At 51.0% G+C, this 19,608-nt stretch overlaps 4 protein-coding genes across 4 annotated transcripts; 1 reads left to right on the top strand and 3 right to left on the bottom strand.

Annotated features, from left to right (window-relative positions):
* Nucleotides 1-2,655: 2,655 nt before the first annotated feature.
* On the bottom strand, nt 2,656-4,207 carry A1O9_04359 (uncharacterized protein; the record flags this gene model as incomplete). Its single annotated transcript, XM_013406651.1, has 3 exons — nt 2,656-3,747; nt 3,801-4,084; nt 4,138-4,207. 3 exons carry the CDS (start codon nt 4,205-4,207, stop codon nt 2,656-2,658), a joined length of 1,446 nt encoding a protein of 481 aa, XP_013262105.1.
* Nucleotides 4,208-5,146: 939 nt separating this feature from the next.
* On the bottom strand, nt 5,147-7,605 carry A1O9_04358 (uncharacterized protein; the record flags this gene model as incomplete). The annotated part of the gene is made up of 2 exons (XM_013406650.1): nt 5,147-6,531; nt 7,128-7,605. 2 exons carry the CDS (start codon nt 7,603-7,605, stop codon nt 5,147-5,149), a joined length of 1,863 nt encoding a protein of 620 aa, XP_013262104.1.
* Nucleotides 7,606-14,120: 6,515 nt separating this feature from the next.
* On the bottom strand, nt 14,121-15,316 carry A1O9_04357 (uncharacterized protein; the record flags this gene model as incomplete). Its single annotated transcript, XM_013406649.1, has 2 exons — nt 14,121-15,119; nt 15,146-15,316. 2 exons carry the CDS (start codon nt 15,314-15,316, stop codon nt 14,121-14,123), a joined length of 1,170 nt encoding a protein of 389 aa, XP_013262103.1.
* Nucleotides 15,317-17,464: 2,148 nt separating this feature from the next.
* A1O9_04356 (uncharacterized protein) lies at nt 17,465-18,996 on the top strand (the record flags this gene model as incomplete). Its single annotated transcript, XM_013406648.1, has 2 exons — nt 17,465-18,703; nt 18,757-18,996. The coding sequence occupies 2 exons, from the start codon at nt 17,465-17,467 to the stop codon at nt 18,994-18,996; spliced, it is 1,479 nt and encodes a 492-aa protein (XP_013262102.1).
* Nucleotides 18,997-19,608: the final 612 nt, after the last annotated feature.

The raw sequence follows: 19,608 nt of genomic DNA, 5'->3' as shown, positions 1-19,608 counted from the left end.
ATGGAGTAGACAGCGGGAGAAGAGAAGGTCTTACCGAAACAGGAACTTCGATGCTGTAAGCGAGGCTGCCGACAGCCACCAAGATTTCATTCCACACGAGGGTCAACCGTTTCCCACACGATCCAAAATACGACGTCGCTTAAAAGTCAACCAGACCGAAACTACCCACTCAAAAGGCCCAGGGCGCAGCCAAACAATCAATTTGCTTTGAGGCCAAGGCTAAACTGCCAAGTCACTGGGGAATTGTCCAGTCTCGTTCTGTCCCCACAAACAGCCATTGGCAAGTCGTCGATGATGTCGACGTCGAAATCGAGATTGTGTCACCATGCTTTAGTTCGCTCGGCTTGACCCCTCCCATATCAATCCCGTGTCATCCATGCTCCAGTAAAGAGCCCGAAATGCAGACAGCCCGACCTTTTAACCTAGTCTGGTCAAACTGCGTGCAAGGAGTGAAGAACCGGACTGTTACAGAGCCTCGTGACGATGCAGCCTTCAGCCAGCCATCGCAACTTTGTGGCCTGCGCAGTGCTCAGATAATATCGAAAACAAGCCCCAGGAGGGACTTCTTTCCTCCTTCTGGATCCAAGTCCAATGCACGACGAGACGCCGACGACTTCTTCCTGCCCGATCCTAGCAATGCTGCGCTCGGCGTGCGAGATTCGCACAGTGAGTTACCTAGGGATAGGAGGGAGGAGTAGTTGGGTAGTACCCGTACGAGTACCCTTGATTTCCTCCCATCTTTCATTCACATACTCTGGAGAGTTCGCCTAAGAACATATTCCCAAAAGAGTATGTGCCCAATGCTACAACATTGCTTTTCCCCCCTTATTTTACTGTGCAAAAGTTCACACGCTAGGGTACTGCAAAACCATGCGAGTCATGGGAAAGCCCCCTCCCCCCGGTCGTCGGCCCCATGAACCCTGTAAAAAAGCGACGACCTACTAAATTAATCATCCACTATCGGCAACCCGACTTCGACAGCTAGAATACTCGGACCGAGTCGATGCGTGCGACTCGAGTCGTCACTCGTCGGCTGGAGCATCACCCAATGAGACCCCGTACGTAAGCATGACCGCACCCGAACACATATTTCACCATGCCCACGACACAAAGGGCCCCGCGCCCTGCAGATCGGGAGAATGCAGTTTTGGATACGCTACGACGAGCAGTTCGACGATCACAGCCATGTAAGGCATGTTCCCCTTATTTATTCTGGCACGGCTCACTACATAGGGAGACGGCCGATCAGGCAAGCCGCCCCAGAGCGGGAAATGGTAGTGAATGGTTCGTTATCATTCTGGACCCTCGCCCCAATCGAGTGTTTTGTTATCGTCGATCAATCACCGGCGACTCTCCAGATCACTGACCCAAGGACACGTAAGTCAGTCGGTATATCATTTCCCGAGTATCACATACGCAGGTATATAGGTGGGTCTCTATGATTCGGACATCCCATCTAGCGAGCGGGCTTACTTACTCGTACTTCCTGTACGATACATATTATTCCGTAGGACGGAAGCATCAAGGGGTAGGGAAGGGGGAAAGTCCATCCACAGGCAGACCTGCGTTTGTCACGGTGTTGGTCGCAGGACAACGAGAGTAGAGTACTACCCCGTACGGGGACTTCTCATGAGGCCGGGTACGTGGTACTGTACATATGCAGCACTCAGCATCCATAGACAAACCAACCACGTCCATTCGCCATTGGATCATCCATGCTACACATTTCCATACGCCGAGAGGCACCCAAACCCACGCCAACAATTCTTTCACACTTTCTCTCTCCCCATTTGGATGGTAAACAATGGTTAGCCAGTGCCCAAGTGGGGGAGTCTCGCGCTGGCGAGAGTCTGCCGCCTCCGGCCCCCCCTGCCCAGAGCCATCACACCGCCCCCGACGCCCCTATGGACAGGGGCTGTTATGCTCGTAGCAAAAGGACGGAATCTGAGACGTATCCGGTGGGAAGGTTCAATTGCCTGGCCTCCACCAGTCGGCCATCTACCAAGGGTCGAGGGGCCAAGGGGCCTATCCCGGTCAATTGCCTCAGGTACGAAGTACTAGCTTGGGTAGTTGGTAACCATTGTTTACTACTGCTACCGGCCCACATCATCATTTCACGTACTGCTAGACGTTTTTGGTCTGGAAGTTCCGTTGGTTTCATTGTTGTTGTGTTTTTGGAAAACCCCTTGACGTTTAGTCAAGTCCACCAGGATACCAGAGAGCTGGGGCTATGTCTCGTCATGCTCCCTGCCGAAGGTTAGATACTACGTAGGTTAGTGGAGGAAAGAGTGCCCGTACTCCTCGCAGCATCATACAGATCACCTAATCTGCGAACGGCGTAGGGCTGTTGCACAGCCAAACAACTGCTAAGCACTGGATCCGACCTTTAAACCAGTGCAAGGGATACCCTGATAATCTTCAGGTCTCAGCCTTCCTCGGCATCTGCCCCTTGTCGTGTCACTTCGCCTACGAGGTCGCAATACTAGCTGTTTAGTCTGCGTTTCTCACGCTGGACGCACTCGTGTTCGCTATGCAGACGTCGTCTCGGTCATGAATTTGATCTTCTTCTTCCAGGGGCTGAAATTTGCCCTGGTCGGCATCGAGTGCTTCGTTAACAGTGTGGCGCCCTGTCTTGATCTTCTTGTTTGGCCGACCCTATCCGCCCTTTCGTTGCGAGTAGCCCGTACCAGCTGCTAACAGGTCTCTGCCTCCAGGACCAGCGGGAGCCGACTGCACAGTAACATGAGTACCAGCACTGTCATCGTACGCCGAATAATCAGCATCAGTGTCCCATCCCTTCTTCCTTGGTAACTGCTTGATTTCCAGCCCAGCATTAACCGCTTGCAATCGGATGAGTTTCATTCTAGCATCTCGAGTGAAAGCTTCGACCATGTCCAGTGCTTCTTGTTGAGCTTCGGCTCGAGTATCATGTTCAAGTGCAACCAGAGTCTCATGTTCTAGGTCAATTCGAGCGTCAAGCTTGCCGGCCTCGATCAAGGCAACAATTTCCTGGAGGAATTCTTGCTTCGTTGTAGGCCCATCAACTGGATCGTTCGTATAAGATCGATGGCTAAACATCTTCTCCATGCTGTCCAATGTGACTTTGCTGAATGGTTGGAAGTACTGGATGATACTCTTGGTTCGAATCTTCTTGTAAATGTCAGGGATCAGTGGCTGTAAGTAGATGTCGAGAAGGTAATCCGCTCGGTAAGATTCGAGAATCTCTAGACATTGGCTATACTTGCTTGCGCAAAAGAAGGCGATTGCTCGACGGATATGAGGCTCGAGTTCAAGGAAGTTGCGGAAATTGGCGTTCTCAAGAACCTTGGTCTGTAATTCAGAACGAGACATTGATGCTAGCGCACAAAGACCGCCATAGACCGCGACATCGTTGCTCGTCACTACATCGTTGTAGCTGTCTCCTAAAGAAGAATCGCAACTGAGGAAACTGGTGGCGGCCACGCGATAATCACGGCTGGACATCTGGTAAAGGCCGATCGCCGCCCATGTCTTTGGAAGACTTCTTGTGTTGTCGTCGGGCTTCATTTGGAGGTTCTGGATCTTGACAACTTGAGCACTCACTGCTAGCCAACTCTTCTGTTCGATTGCGACTGCGATGATACGAAATGCCGTCGACGCGATGTGGGCAGGTGTAGTGCAATAGTCACGCATCCGTGAGTAGGCCTTCAAAGCATTGTTAAGGTCGCCAATCGTGTAGTAATGTGTGCCTAAGTCTTCATTCCCCATCTAGATCGGTTGTCAGTGACGCAGACATAAACTTGCTTCACATCTGCACTTACTCGTATGCTTTCTTTGATAAGATTGTTCTTGTAGCCTTTCAATTCGTTCTCCAAGCGAGCCGTCTCACCATTGTTCTTCTTCTCTTGTTGGGTTGCCCAAGCAGGGTCTAGGAGATTGTCTTGGTGTCGCCCTGCGGACACCCTCTTCAAGAGAGCCACGGCTTGGTGGTAGTTACGGACATCACTGCCTTTCTTCGCTTCGATCACAGCCATTCGAGCGGCTTCTTCTGCCAGAACCGTGGAGCATGATGCTACTAGATGCAGGCGCCGGAATACAGTACGGCCTATATCGGGTTGTGAGTGCTTCTGCTTGTGACACAAGTTCGCAGGCCCGTACCTCTGTAGTTGGATATGTAGGTAGCAAGATCGAACTTTGGAGTCTCTGTGATCCATAGATGAGCTTCCATGTCAGGATGCAAGTCCGAGAAGGCATACCAGTCACTACTATGCCGTAGATGGGTTGCTCTGGCGAAGCTGCGTCGCTTGCCATGGTAGGCAGAAGCGGTGGGCTTGCAGCCGCGCGGGGCAGGTTAAGGGCTCTTCCAAGGGCTTGCGAGTCTTAACTTCGTGCAGAGAGGGATGACGAGGACGGTGTACGATATGATATATGACACGAAAGTTCGTGAGAGTGAAACGAACTCGGTTTTCTTTGAAGTCCAGTTGTCGATGCCGTATCGACGTATTAATTGGGTGCAGGCCTGCTTCCCATAGTGTTGCAAAGCGCGGGTCACAGACACCAACGAGTCCCGACAGTTGGGGTTTGGAGACAATTTCTTGGCGGTGTCGGCAGGCACGGGGGCAGGCGCACCCGAACCCGAACGCCTGAATCGTTGCCTAGGCCCATCTCCCGGGGACTTGAAGGGAGCGATGACTCTCCTCACCTTGGTGCTAGTTGAATGGCAGCCTTCAAAATCGGACCGACGATCATGGATAATAAATGTTTGTAGACTTATAACCTCCATTTCACTCCAGCGCTCAGCGCCATATATGGTTTCGAGGTATGTAAATGTATCATATACAAGCTTTTCTTCCTTCAAGGAGATGCTCGATGGGTATCTGTGTTTGTTCGAGGGTTCCTACCACCCACCGTCTTGCCTGTGCCAACCATATCAAGGTCGAAAGACTTCGTTTTGCCTTCCGAGAATAGTCATCACAGCCGTACAAGGGTTGCCCGTCCCAGCTTTTTCATTTCACATTTCAAAACTTCCATGCCCGGTGGGGGCCAGTATTAGAAAAACAAAACAGGATCTCAGAATACATAGAGATCGCTTGCCCCAACTTTGACAAGTGGCATTGTGTTTCATCGCTTAAACGCATCCATCAAAAGAAATAACAAAATCCCAGACTCATATTGCCATCAGTGCATTCAAGTCAACATATCCTTGTGCATCTTCTTCGGCAGTGGGAAGCCATGGGCCCTTCTCTTCCTCAGTGGCATTGTGGAACGCAACTGCTCTCTTCATTGTCTCCACGTCGAGGTCGGTGACGTAGTTCTTACCATCTGGCAAAGTCATCCGAACCTCGAACTCGTTGTGCAGCATCATGTCGTCCTTCCACAGTCTGCGGTCTCCGTCATAGACACAGAGGACCCGTTTCTTCATTCGCATCTTCTCGGCAGACATCCCCCAGGAGGGAGGATAGTGCTTTCTCTTCTTGCGGCCTTTGCCAGCCAGAGCAACCCCTCCCTTTGACCAGGTCATACCCTTTTTGGATGCTTTGCCCTTGGACACACCAGCACCAATGACGGCGCGTGCTTGGGCAGGATGTTTGTGGCTCTTGATTGATCCTTTTCCAGATCGACCGTGGAACGAAGGGTCTTCGCCCTCGTCATCCTCATCGTCGTCGTCATCCTCCTCCTCGTCCTCCTCGTCAAAGTTCATTGGAGGAATTTCTTCGGTCTTGATCATGTGGAGATCCATGGTTTCCTGCACATGGCTATCACTGGACATGGCAGCAAGATGCTGGGCATTGATTGCTTCACTGGGCTCTTCTTGTTGAACCACCCGTAACACACAGTCATCAAGATGCTCGTAGAAGTCCTGAGCATTGTTGAATGTCTGCGAGCAAGTCGAGCACTTGCCAGTAGCGTCTTGACAGTAACTTGACAGTTTGCGATGATTAGACGCGGGACTGCGTTTTCGGCTGTTTGGAGGGGTCTGCTCCACTCCATGGACAGATGTCAAATGGCGTTTGAAGACATCCGCTCTGTTAAAACTCTTTTCCGCAGGAGACCCGGAACCTGGGCAGAAGCCGCAGACCATGGTACCCTTGTAATGCGTCAGAGTGTGTCGGTTCTTGTCATACTTTCGAGCGAACCCCTTCTGATTGTATTCACAGGTCAGAATGGGGCATTTCTCCGGTCGCTCGGATTGATGAGTAAGCATATGAGCCTTTAAATCTTTGAAGACCTTGCCACAATCGGCATGAGGGCATCGACCCTTCTCTCGGCCCTCTTCATCAAACTCGGAGACTGGGCTTGAACGCGAGCCGCCAGACACATATGATGCGAGTGAAGGCCGTCGGCTTAGCTGTGCTTGTTGTTGATAGAAGTTGGGGTTTGTCATAGGGTCGGCGAACTGTGTTGGTGCAAAGTTATTGTATGGTTGGGGGGACAAAGCGGGTGAGCCAGATGGGGATAGACTCGAGTATGACTGCAGGTTGGGGGGAAACAGTGCCTGTTCGGGATAGGAAGCCTCTCCGTACGGTTGAGGGGCGTGTATTAAGGATGGATCTGTAGGAGATTTGGTTAGCTTCAATTCCCCAGATGTCTTGAGTTTGATGCTGTGATGAGAAGGAAAGACCACAAACGAAAGGACATGAGGAAACAGGGAAAGAACAGCAGAAGAGACGAACAGGAGGTTTCTAGTGGTTGAATGAAATTACCACTGCTTTGAGCAAAGAAATGAGATTGGAAACGATTGGTGGGTGGCTGGCATGAGTGCGAGTCACGAGAAAAGAAGGGACTTGGACGCAGTGCATGGGTTTGCGTCCCAGTAAAAGATGGCAACGATCCGAAATTGACTTGAGAGAATGATGCCTTCGTACGCAGCGCACGTGCCGACGCAGGTGTCGTCGGTGACTTGAAGGTAGGTGTTGGTAGAGAGGCATCCGTGGGGGAGCGAGCGGTGGAGGAATATATGGATTCGGGAAGTGCCGGTGGTGCCTCAGTACGTCGCTCTAGGGAAGTGTTGATTGACAAAGTTTCGGGTGATGGTGTCAAAGGCGCACCTTGATATGGGGAAGACGCAGCAAGGTGGACAGATGGGGAGATGGGAAAAACAATGGTCGACGATCGCAGTTGAGAAGAGGAAAGATCGGCATACTCACCAACAAAGCTATTTGAGAGCTTCTCATGGCTGTGAATGGGAAGCTCCGACTCCATGGAAATTCCAAATTCTTGTGGGAAGGCCTCGTGGTTGACAATGGTGGGCATGACACCCAGTCCATAAGTCACGGCGTGTTGTTCAAAGCCGTCCTGACTGGAAATGGTGTGAGAAGGGCCAGAGTACGGTGATCCGACAGTTGAGGACGATGCGCTGGGGATTGATGGCGCTGAGGCTGACGAAACGGCCGATCTTGAAAAATCATGCATTTGATGCATTTCTTGCTTGATTTGCACCTGTGCGGTAGAGAAGATGGATGGGTTCTCAAAATATGAGTAGGGCAACGGATGAAAGGACATCATAGGGTCGACAGTCTCGTATGGATCCATGGCCAAGCTCGGATAGGGTGCCTGGATGCTTTGCTCAAGATCGTACACTTGATCCACAAACTGTTGGTGGCGCGAATGCTCGAGAACAAGCATTGTGGGCGTTGGGCGATTGGAATCAGAACATCGACATGAAGCCTTGTAGAGATTCTCAAACGCTGCTAGACCTTGGAAGGAGGATAGGAGACCTCAGGGATGATTGAATCGCAAGTTACGGGCGCTGCGGCGTGGGCGAGAAACAAAGCCTGAGAGAGAGTCTGGGTCTCTGTGCAGCGGCGAAAGGATATCGATAAGGTCGGTTAATATGGCAGTCGAGGCCTAGACACAGTTCCTGGCGAGTTGTTGAATCTGAGAGACAGCAATGAGGCTTGCGGATGAATCGCCGATCAATACTCGAAAAAGTAAGGCAGGTCTGCGGGAGGAGATGAAGCCGAGTGAGTTCAAGTTGCCGGGGGCAAAGCGCTGATTAATAGAGAGATGAAGGGTATAACGAAGGGACTCTCTTGTCAAGTTCGACTTCTGTGAGCTTGGCCGGGGCGAAGTCAAGGTCAAGAGCTGGTAGATAGATAGATGTGGTTGTGTTGTAGGATCTCCCAAAAAGTTGATCTCAGCAACAAACTTGGGGGGGCGAAATAGTGAGATATAAGTCACGTAGACAGATGCAATACGCGATACCAAAAGCAGGGGCCCTGTCATCTCCAGGACGAGCGCCAGAGCCCAAGAGAAGCCCACATTATTAGCCCTACGGGCACGGTGAGCGCTATTGACCAGGGTAGCCCGCAAGGGGGGCAGAGCAGGGGTGTTCGTGTTTGTTCGGTGTGGCTGTAATGAAAGATACGGAGTAAAGTGTTCGATGAAAAGCTGGGTATGATGGTGGCATTGTGACCGCTAGTAATGCACGCTAAGCGGTTAGCTTTCGGGGAGGCCTAAGCCCATGCTGCCAAATCGCTTCGAAAACAGAGGGCGGGGCCCGATCGAGCTCTAGTTAACTAGCATTCCACTAAAGCATCGCTTGCCCAGAGAAGTCAAAGGAATAGAATTCGGAAGCACAGAAGAGCCTGGCAGTCTTGAGATTGCGGCTTGACCCTGGCGACTCGAAACGTGTGAATGAGTGCATGTGGGCACCGTACTGTGCCCACCATGACCATGATGGAGAATCTCGAAAAAGACGCAGACAACAGAGTTCTCGCAGAGTTCTCTCAAACTGAGGGAGACATTTTCCAACAGGTCCATGCTCTGGGCCAAATAAAGAACAAGGTAGCAACAGAAGTACGGAGTACGGAGTACGTAGTAGTACGTAGTAGGGAGGGGATCAAAGTTGACGGTGCGGAGTGCTGGGTGAGAGCACTCCGCTGTGGGAGCAGTCGCACCGAGTAGTAGCGGGAGTGGTGGTTCGCGCACTTGGCAGCCTCTGGAGAATGACACAGTGCAATTGAGGACAAAATCTCTCTGCGGAGACGGACAAAGCTATGGGATGTGGGACTTGGGTGGCGGTCCCCGAGTGCCGGGAACGATCATGGGTTTCAACTTTCGAATCGATGCCGGATGATACCATGAGCAAGGGCAGGGCAAGGGTAAGGGCCAGGGCATGGAGCATGGAGCATGGGTTAAGCAGAGATTGAGATGGCCGAGCGTTGAAAGGACGAGAGATGGAAAAGATGGCAGTAGCACGGAGTAGGGAGCAACTAGCGACTAGGTACCTAGAGAGTTAGCATGGAGGATAGATAGAGGGAGGAACCGGGGATGAGGGATTAGGCTGGAGATGCTGAGTTGGGACGAGCAGAAGCCGAAGGAGAAAGCGTCATTGTCGAATCAGTGCAGCATTGGGCCATCTCAGACTGCCCGTTTAGGCGAGCCTGCGTGAGGGCCATGCCTGTTTTCTGCTGGAACTGTCCTTTTGCCAAACACACCCAGGCCGTCCTCCTTACACCTGCTTACAAAGACTTAGCGTGGTAAAATACCGTATTTTTCGAGGCGAGGCCGATGCGATTGGCGCCATCGTGCAGATGCGGTCTGGCAGGGTGAAGCCAGGGTCAAGACAGGGACCAGAAAACGTGGAAACCCAGAGCGCGAGCACGGGTCCCCACACTGACAACGGAATGTATTGGCTGTATCTGCTCGGGGCGGCCAGGTTGAGGCGCAGGCATGATTAGTACCGCCTCTCATTGGCTGAGTCCCGCACTGTACCGCCTTGTGGCTCAGTTCTGTGCTATTTATTCACCGCCCTGAGGCTGTGGTGTGGGTGGCTGTTGTAGGAGGAGGCCACAGTCACCGACTGTTGTCGACTCCGTAGCCACGAGGTACGAGCACATATCGCTCACTGACGACATCACCGTGAAGTCACTCGTCATGGTTTCGAACCCATGGGTGCATGGTAGCATCTGTGGGAGTGGGTACCCCTGGTGATCAGAATTCGCTCGGTCAATAATGCTCGTACATACAGGAGGGTGGATGACTGCTCGAGCATGATTATGACTGATTGAGAAAAGTCAATTGAAAGCGGACAGGTCCTGAACGGGTCACTCAATTCACATGTGCCTCAAAGAAAGGGTGCAGCTGGAGCGGGAGGTCACTATTACAAGTTCACCACCCAGAAGGTGTGGTAGGACAGTACCCTATCTGCTTGGGCCTCCCTCTCCTCTACCTGCTGGTTGCCCATCGAAATCTTTGGTATTGATGTCCATGCTCATCAAGCCTTGCGGGGTGCTGGCGGTGCTGGTCACAAGCACACACAATAATTGACCAGTTAAGTTAGTCTCTGCATAATTGCCAATGAAAGTGGCAGTCCTTATAACTTTAAAAACCAAATGAGTTTTCGGGAAGCCACGAGAAACCGAGATACGGTTCGGGTGATCTGATCTGTGCTGTAGCCTGTCTCTTGTCCAGTCATTATTACAGTGGCAACCGCTAACGCCAGAACAAACCTTGCGCAGCTTTGGCATCGGCTTCGGAATGCCTCGTACGGGTGTCTGTGAAGGGCTTGAACCCCTCGTTCTTACCAAGTCCTACTGTGCTCACTGCCATTAAACTCGACTTCCTATTTCTGGGTCTGGGTCTGGGTTGAGTGCCCCTCCATCGCTATGATTTCCTTGGCTGGGGTCTAACAGTCCTTCGCTATGCGAGAAAGTGTCCCCGAAATGTGTTGGCCATGAATATCCGCTCGTAAACTCAGTCATGATAATGTCCAAAAGAACCTCTGGACCCGTCCGCCTCTGCTCTGGTTAGCCATGGCCCATAGGTCATTGTCACCCTTTCGTTATCGCTTATTCTCACATCCCCTGCAGAATGTTTTCTCTGATCAATCCAGTCATGTCCCACACGTTCTTTCCTTGCCGACCACTTGCCAACTGGTTCCTTCCCATACGCTGCTTGCTGTGGCCTGGTAGAAACAGACCAAGAATCTTTTATTACTGTTGGCCATGATTGCGGTTACCTCATCACCGCCCCCAAATCCCTAAGGCAGTGACATGGATGCCTGATTTGCCTGTCCGCTGCAGGGAGTCATCATTACGACTCAGGACATCTCTCGCTCCACGTCACATCTCTTGAAACTCAAGTGCCATTCCCTTTGTTCCTTGCAATCTGACGGTTACTGATTTACCAATCTGTCCCCGTGGCCGTGTCAATTGAAACTAATGCACTTGACATTTTAACGGGCATTCCCTGGCCTCATCATCTCTTCGCCATTGGTGACTTGTTATGCCGGAGAGGCGTGAGGTATGCTTGATCCCAAAAAGTCATGTTGTCTCCTGGACTAAGCCTGGATAAGCCGCATATAAAAGCTGCATTGAGGAGTTTCCCTTCGCGCCATGTGGTCAGTGCCAAAGTTCTGGCTCCCAAGTGGATCTTGCGGTCTGCATTGAGCATACCCCGCCAATCGTAAACCCCGCCCAACTTTTTCATTGATGCAGCTCCCTCCTGGATCTACTCCAATTGCCCATTGCTGCTGCATGATCTCCGCTCCATTGCCTGACAGACCGCTCAACTTTGAAAGTCTACTTCATGCTCTATCTATCCTGAGACTTCAAGGTTGGCTGGAGTGGGCGAGCTACGGAGAAAGCCTGTGCCTGTGCCTGTGCGGGGCGCCCTTGCCCCCCCCGGAACTGGCCAACCAACTTCCGGGCCAACACTGCACTTACTCATAACTTGCCAGTGACCACTGACCACTGACCACTGACGGAAGACAACTTCCTTCGGAAATTCCCATGACATTTTGAAAGGTTTCAAACTCAACTCAACTCTGCACATCCTGCTTCTCTAGTTTCCCATTTCGGCAGCCGTTGATATCTGGAATCTCGACTCGCTACGATTCCCCTCTTGCTAATCAGAATCAGGGTCCAGATCTTGCCTCACTGACAAGCCCAATCATGCCAACATCTGGACCAGGTCATCTTTTTCGAGGGCAACACCTCTTCAATCGTGTTCGCACTCAGATCATAGGTGTACCGCATTATAGAATGGAGGCTGGCTGATCTGCGCAGATCTCCCACGCTTGAACTGCAACATGTAAGCCAAAGCAAACCACAAGAAGCCCACGAAATGCAGCCGAGACCACGACCACTCGATGCAGAGCTTGGCGCTCCAACAAACACCAAGGTCATGAGAAGGCGCCCCCAAGGGTGTGCTTGGGAGCCCCTAACATTGTCCCTATCGCCGATCCGGGCGGGTGCTCCGGGCGGTGCTAAGGCGCAATCCAGGGTTCAGGAGCTCCCGCAGTTGGCCACCAATGCCACCATACGTTTTTATTTCAGTTAAACAAACGGGATAGAGTCAGACTAAGTCTAACTAGGAGACTCACAGCTCCGTACCTCGTGTTCAAGAAAACTAGCCCAAGAAGCAAGAAGATGCTGCAGCCTGCAGCCCTACGAGCCCCTCTTTCCCTTTCCCTCCTCCCTGTCACCATCTCTCCCATGTCTACGGAGTATGTACATGGTTACCGTGTTCAGAAGTTTCGTGGCTTGCGCAGACAAGCGAGAAATTCGAGGTCTGGACTTGGTCGACCCATCCGCAAATGGCAACAGCATCGCTCTAAACAATTCATCTGAACCATCACCGGCAAAATCCTGGTTAGTCGCCACCTTCCCCGTCCGAGTTTTGCTCGACTTCCTTTTGCTTTGCTTTTCCTTTGCAGACGCAGACCTGCCCAACCTAGCAATTCCATGTCTTGTCAAGCGCTTGACTTGCTTTCTTTCCCTCAAACCCCTCCCTCATTCCCCGTCACCAACACAATCACTTGACAGACTAATAATACTGAGTACTAGTACAACTTGGTACTCTCCGTGCCCTCGTCCATCGTGCACATGGCCCAAGTGAGAAGAGACGTCCACCAATCCTTGGTAATCTGTGCCGTGAGCCTCCCTAATCGCTGCTTCTTTTGAGCTTATCGCCGTCACGGAGCGCGGAGCTCGCTCTGCTCAAGCACAGCTCGCCACACTGTCACTGCACGCCCAAAGCAGACGTCCGATCTCTATCTGGACTTCTGGAGTGGCAGGGCTGTCGCTTTCATAGACCCTCTTTCTCCCTCGCACTCCCCTCCTTGCATTTACGACGATTTATTGCTCTTTTGACGACAACGGCTGCATGTCATGGCACGCGCCAATCAACAAACTCGATAAAACGGCTTTTCCCAAACCCAATCCGCGCCGCAACGCCTCGCCTTCTTCGTATTTCCTCCATGGTTGCCTGTTCTTATCACAAAACTTCCTGTGCCAAGGGCCGTCAAGCAATGCTGGGCTGTCGAAAACCACGATCAAATGATCCTAACGGTGTAGCTAAGCACCTTCTCGCCGACATTTGACACCCGCACATAGACAAGCGCGCACCGGTGTAAGAGTAGACGAAAGTACGGGTTCGCTTGTCATGTTTCAGTAAAATGGGGATCCCCGATAGCTTTACTCCCTTCGCCTTACAGGGCTGAGATGAGTCTTCGTAGTACCAAACACCTGACCACACATCAACTTCGTGCAAGCCAAGCCAAGAGCACCGGAACTCGTCGAGACTGCCTTACGCCGGGCCATCAGGCGCTCTCGCACTCGTCGCTTTTGGACCAAGGCGGACGAACAAGTATCATCTTCCTGATCGAACCCCAATCCCTATCCATACACCATCCTCTGGACACCGCCACCACACCACCACCCCCCTGGATTCTTGAGTTTATGTTCGGGCTAAAAGACTAAGTTATTACTTGTCCCTCGCTTTCAATCAACTGACGAGATTCACGAGATCGTCAGCTCTGTATTCATGTGTTTGTAGAAGAAGGGGCCGAGAATGTCTCTTGCAGTAGTCAATGCATGAAGATAATGAAACTGAGGTGGTTTTCAGCCTGCCGCCATTTCTTGTGAAGATGATCTTTTCTCGAGGAGCCGGTGCTCTGAGTTCTGTCCACAGGCGAGATAGTATGCTACATACAGCGTTGTTCGGGACTTTTGACGAAATCTGTGCGGGTACGAATGTCGTAGCGGCGGTGGAACTGTAAAATTTCGGCCTTTTGGATTCAGCTGTCGTTTCTTGGAATCACGAGCCACGGCAGGAGAAATTGGGACCAGTTGATTCCGAAGCTTAGTCTCTTTCATCATCATTGCAAAGCGACGCGTCTTGTCCTGCTCCCAAGATCACATTCGCGCGTCGGTGACAGTGGGCTCCAGACTCAGCCAAGATAACAACGGGTATCCCAACTCAGCTAGGAGATCCTCGAGGACCGACGGATCTTGTCTGAGAAGATCCCACTCCGCCTCGTCTTTGACCATCAGCGTGCCTCCCAGGATGGTCCCATTGATGGCGACGAAGCTATCGGGGCCACTGGCACTGGCACCCCGTAGTATGCCGGCACCCTCTTTGCGTCGCGGGCAGATCGCCATCCTCTCCGTCGTCATTGCCAGATTATAACTGACGGCCGCGCTGCCACTATTGTCTTCGACACTGAACGAGCTGCTGCTGTTGAAGGGCTCGCCAGGGTGTTGAACCGCCGAGATGGCGGCCCTTAACAGCATTACGTATTTCGAATGCAAGGCCGATGCTGATAGGTTTCCTTCTTCTAGGGGAGTTGCGAAGTGCAGGATCGGAAGAGCCGGGTCCTGATATAATGGCAGATCGGGATGAGCTTGGACAGTCATGTGGTCGATGAGGAGGTCGAAGTGCTCCTTCTCATTCCTTAGCATGTCCTCCACCGGGAGGAATTGCAAATGCCGGTGTGGCTGGCTAGCACCACTGTGTTCTCCAGAGTTGAAGAATGAGAACAGTCGCTTGGAATGAGCCGGATCATGTCGCTGATTACTCCAGGCGCGAAGGCACGCATAGGTCATGCTGAGGTCATCTTCCTCAAGGACAGCTGTTTGTGGCTTGTTGGACTTTGTTGCAATAATGAAGTGGTTTTTGATTACTGGGAATTTATTGAGAATCAGGGCATGCGAATATTTTATATTGTCGTTGCCTCTGGGGACTTGCGCGATGAGAAGCTCAGGTGCAGGATTGGCAAATGGGTTGAATTTTGGCTTTTCGGTTTTCGAGTCTTCTCTCTCCATTTTGTGTGTGTCTGACGAGCCTCCTTGTGGTTTGGATGTCGGCGTGGATGTCGGCTTTTTTGCTAATGCTGGGCAATATCGAAGCTGGAACTGGACAAATGTCAGGAACCAATGACCAGGAAATTGTATGGAATGAAAGGATTGGGACCAACAGGGATTCCATTCTGGGTTTGGACAATCGCAAGAGACGTGTCTGAAAAGATGATGTCCTTGTTTTTGTAGGCTTCCCGGAACTTCCTTGATATTAGTGTCGATAGAGATTCTCGTATACCAAGCAGTCCCTCCATGATGATTAGGGTCAGTTACTCGTATCGTTCTGATAATTTGCTCTCGATATACTTCTTAGACGAAATCATATCAAATGTGTTGTTGGCTTTATCGTATTGCCTGGAGCTGAGTCCAATAGCTTGAGATACCAAACATTATCTTTCCTAACATCGATCAGTCCACAAGCTGGCAAGTTGACTGAGGTTGTGGTTGATTCTTTGATAAATCGGAACAAAGTAGTTCCGGGTGTCTTGGCTTTGGGAACGTCAAATGTCGGGCAGAATAAAAGGCAACCATCATGGGTAAATGAGCCAACATTTCACTGCAAAACGATCAGATCTACCTTGTAGAAACCCAGAGACCTATCTCCCTGTTTCTAGTTGAACCTGGTCACTAACTAGGGCCCACAGCATTGACCCTGATTGACCTTGGTGTCAACCTGCAACAGTGCCGACTTTCCAGTCCGGTACGGGCGGCAGATGCCGAAAATGTGAGAGCACAAAGTCAACAGCTCCTCTGCTACGTCTTGCCAATGCAAGAACAGGCGACCGCCTTACCACATTCTGAGCTGCCCTGAAATGAGGAAAATCTGGCTCAATTTGCCTCGGCGCGGAAAGGCTTGGGATTGCCACGAACATGAGCGTTTGTGGGACATATTTCCCAGATTCCATGCCACCTACGTCTGAAGATAGCCTCCGTGGACCCAGCGACCTGGAAACAATTCTCCTCAGACTCGTCACTGCCACATTCGTCTTGTCAGCACGCAGGCATAGTTCTAGCTTACCACGAGTGCAGACTCTATTTTAGTGTGCATTTTGCGACGTTGAATCATTACCAGTGATCATTCGGCTGCAACATCCCGCTCCCCACCAAATGGAGGTTGTGAGACCAAACTCAACAGAGGTAGCTATTGCGATATTCCAAAGAACATTGTGATCTATGCAGGAACAGATCGTGTCAAGACCTGTGAATCTCGGTCGAAGAAGCAGTGCCAGTTCGATTGTCCTACCATCGCATCAGACCTAAGCATAGAGACAAAAGTCGATATGCGAATTCGTCTTCGCGCTGCTGCCTGACTGCAACGAGAGATCAATTCAGGTCACACAATGAGCACCTGGTGTTTGCCATCTAGGCAAATCTTTCGCTTGCTATTATGCCAGCATGGCCTTGTCCGGTCTCACACTCCCTCGAGAGCCTCGATGAATCAATTCGGCCTATTCTTCTACAATCTACCGAGAATTGACCTTTCTCTAATGAGACTCAAAACACTACCGCATCAAGTAGTCGCTATGGGCTTAATGAATAGCATAGCTGGCCATTCGCGGGATGATATCAATCGCGTGATGTTTGTCGCCATTACCGTGGCGACGGGCAGGTACTGGGCTCATGCATCCAGACTATGCTCTCGAGTCTGTTGAAGTCAACGAAATATTTTGCCAAACTTAGTCAAGATACATTGCCTTTCATGTCCAGAAAGACCCATCAGACCCCCTCTAGGCGGCACTGGGAAATACTTACTGCTGTTGATTGGATATGGGAACGCAATTGTTTGGCTGGTTCATCGAGCCCGTGCGAACGCTCGCTTTTCTTCACAACGATCAATGGTCGGTCAGGTCTGCGGAGAATACAGCCCACCCATAGAACCATCGCTGTGCAACAGATCGCAACACAGGTGATGTTCCGCGACTGGCAATGATGCTCTGCTCTGCTCAGCGCAATAATCCCAAAGTTGGAGATCATCACCAGTTCTCTCAGTCCTCCGGCAATCCTCAAGCGTGAACAGCCTGTATCTTTTCAATTCACACAAGGGGCGGCGGACGATCCGTGTTTGCATGACGAACAGAATGATGACCGTTTTACGGATAATGGAGGCCTTTGTAGCTCCTGATTGTCATGCTTGATACCGCGACATGAAAACAGCCCATGCTTGCTCCATCCTTTCTAAGCGATGTTATCGCGGGTTGCGTTCTGTGCAATATTCGAGTACGGTCATCTTTCTCAGCCTTGGATTCCGGTCAGCGTTGCCGATGGATACCGATACTTTGTACCTGGGTACCTGCGCTTGCAAGGGACAACTGCGCTGCAATGACAGTCATCCTCGATGTCACAGAGTAGAGAATGTGCCTATCAAGAACTTCACATTCGAACCGACTCAACCTGCTGCAGCTATGTCTTCTGACGCAACCTGGAAATGTCACGCGTTTGGCGTATCCTCTTTATTACCTAGAGCTTCTTCCAACGGCGAGACTTCCAAAAACAATCCTACCAATCTCACCGCAAGAGAGATAGCCAGAATGCCATCGTCGCCAACGAAATCCCTCGACCCTCTGATCGATCACACCCACCATTATGCGTTCCCTCCAATCTCAACTGCAGATGCCCCAGGCAGACCTCCCACAGCCCCCCTGAAAGTACCCGCCTTTGAATCGATGGCACACGATATGGATGCTGGTGATAAAACAGTGCCACTCAATGAGTTGCATATCCAGCTGGGTCGCTCGAACTCACAAACCAACTTTGATCAGAATTGTGAAGGCCCTTATCGAGAACACTCGATCGTTGACCCGTCCTTGTTGATGGATCCTTTCTATGAAAATTCAAGTTACCTACCCATCCGAGAGACGATTTCCCCCTATTTACTCGATTATCCGGAGGAATTCAACTATTGCAACCCCGCTTCGACAAGCCTACATGATATGGCAAGCTTCAACGTCGGTTTTGGCGGCACTGCACCCGACAGCTTACCTGCTCTGACGTGCAATCTAGCCAGCCCTCAGATCGGAGGGTCGCTGACCACACCGAAGTCGACGGATACCTCACCCCTCTTTTCCGTCCATGACACCGACCTCGCACTAGATGGGCTTGGACTTTCCTGGAGCGACCCTCTAACGATAGGGCAAAGCCTTCCACCAGACCATGCAGGACTTGAGTCTCTCAATTACCTAGCAATTCATGGGGCGACGGGACTGCAACCCCACGGCTATCCTTTACCGTCTCAATTCTGCCCGCATCTCGCAGACAGCATGGTATTTGATGGTGTTTGGGATCCCAATGCCGGGCATCTTGATGCTCAATTTGGACAGAACATACCGTCGCCCCCTGATCAAATGTACAACATTGATACGACTGGATTATTTCAAGACAACATAACAACAGATTGGCGGGTCCATAGTACCGAAAGTCCTAACCAAGATGCATCCCGTCGACATTCAAAAGGCAGGAGCGCTCAAAGAGATACTTCTAAGGATGAGCTCTTGGTGAGTTGCAAGGCTCAAGGAATGTCATATAAGCAAATTAAGGAACTGGGCGGGTTTGATGAGGCCGAATCAACCCTACGGGGCCGTTATCGAGCACTCACCAAGCCAAGGGAAGCCAGACTGCGAAAACCAGAATGGGGAAAGCGTGAGGTGAGTAACATGCATCGATCCCTCGTGGAGACTATGTTTGCTAATGGCGACAGATCGAATTGCTCTTCGAGGGCGTGGCTCATTTCTCCAAGTCAAACGCGGATTTCTTGCTTCCGGAAGACGCTCCTGACAGCGCTAGTCTGAACCAACTTGTCAACAAGATACCCTGGAAACAAGTTGCTGAATATATGGAGAGTAGAGGCACCTACAGATATGGTAACTGGACAGTCAAAAAGAAGTACATGGAAATCCTGAAAAGCCGCGCCAGTCTCTATCCAGCTCGTCCTGGTTAAGGCCCTAATGATATCTATGGATTGAGGTTATGCTTTCTACTGGATATGTCACCCAGCCCAGCTAGGCTTACCGTTCTCTACACGTGGCCGCTTCCACTCCTGACATGCAAGGCTAGTTTACCATCAGATGGCCCAATTTGTCGAGCATGGCAATGTTCTTAGTCATTCTCCACGCAGGCTGTTCTCTTGAGCTCATGCAACGACCCTGTCTCCCACCGAAGCCCCTACTTTGTCGCAACCATGACAACAGGAGCACAAATCCAACACTCTAAGCGCCATAAATTGGGGAGAGCTGCAAAGTCTTTCAAAGTGTGTGCATATACCTCTTCCAATTCATACATCGGCTTTTGCTTAATGACTTGCCAATGTGGGCGATGGACCTTGACCTATAACGACAAACTCATATGATTATCACCCTCGACATGAGCACTCCTGGCAACACTGTTCATTATGATCAAACGACTATTTCCTCGTCTATGCTGTTGCCTGAAGTCAAACAATCACTTTGTTGGCTTAACTCCAGACTTGAGTGCCCTACTGCTGTTGATAAGAAGCATGACAATCGTCCTTCGACTCATCCAAAAAAAGGGTGTTCAGACCCCATGATCATTC

This window comes from Exophiala aquamarina (genome assembly GCF_000709125.1).
Source record: "Exophiala aquamarina CBS 119918 chromosome Unknown aczIA-supercont1.3, whole genome shotgun sequence".
In the NCBI taxonomy this organism is placed as follows: Eukaryota; Fungi; Ascomycota; class Eurotiomycetes; order Chaetothyriales; family Herpotrichiellaceae; genus Exophiala; species Exophiala aquamarina.
Note: the sequence above shows the minus strand (reverse complement) of the source record. Positions and strands in the feature narration are given on the sequence as shown.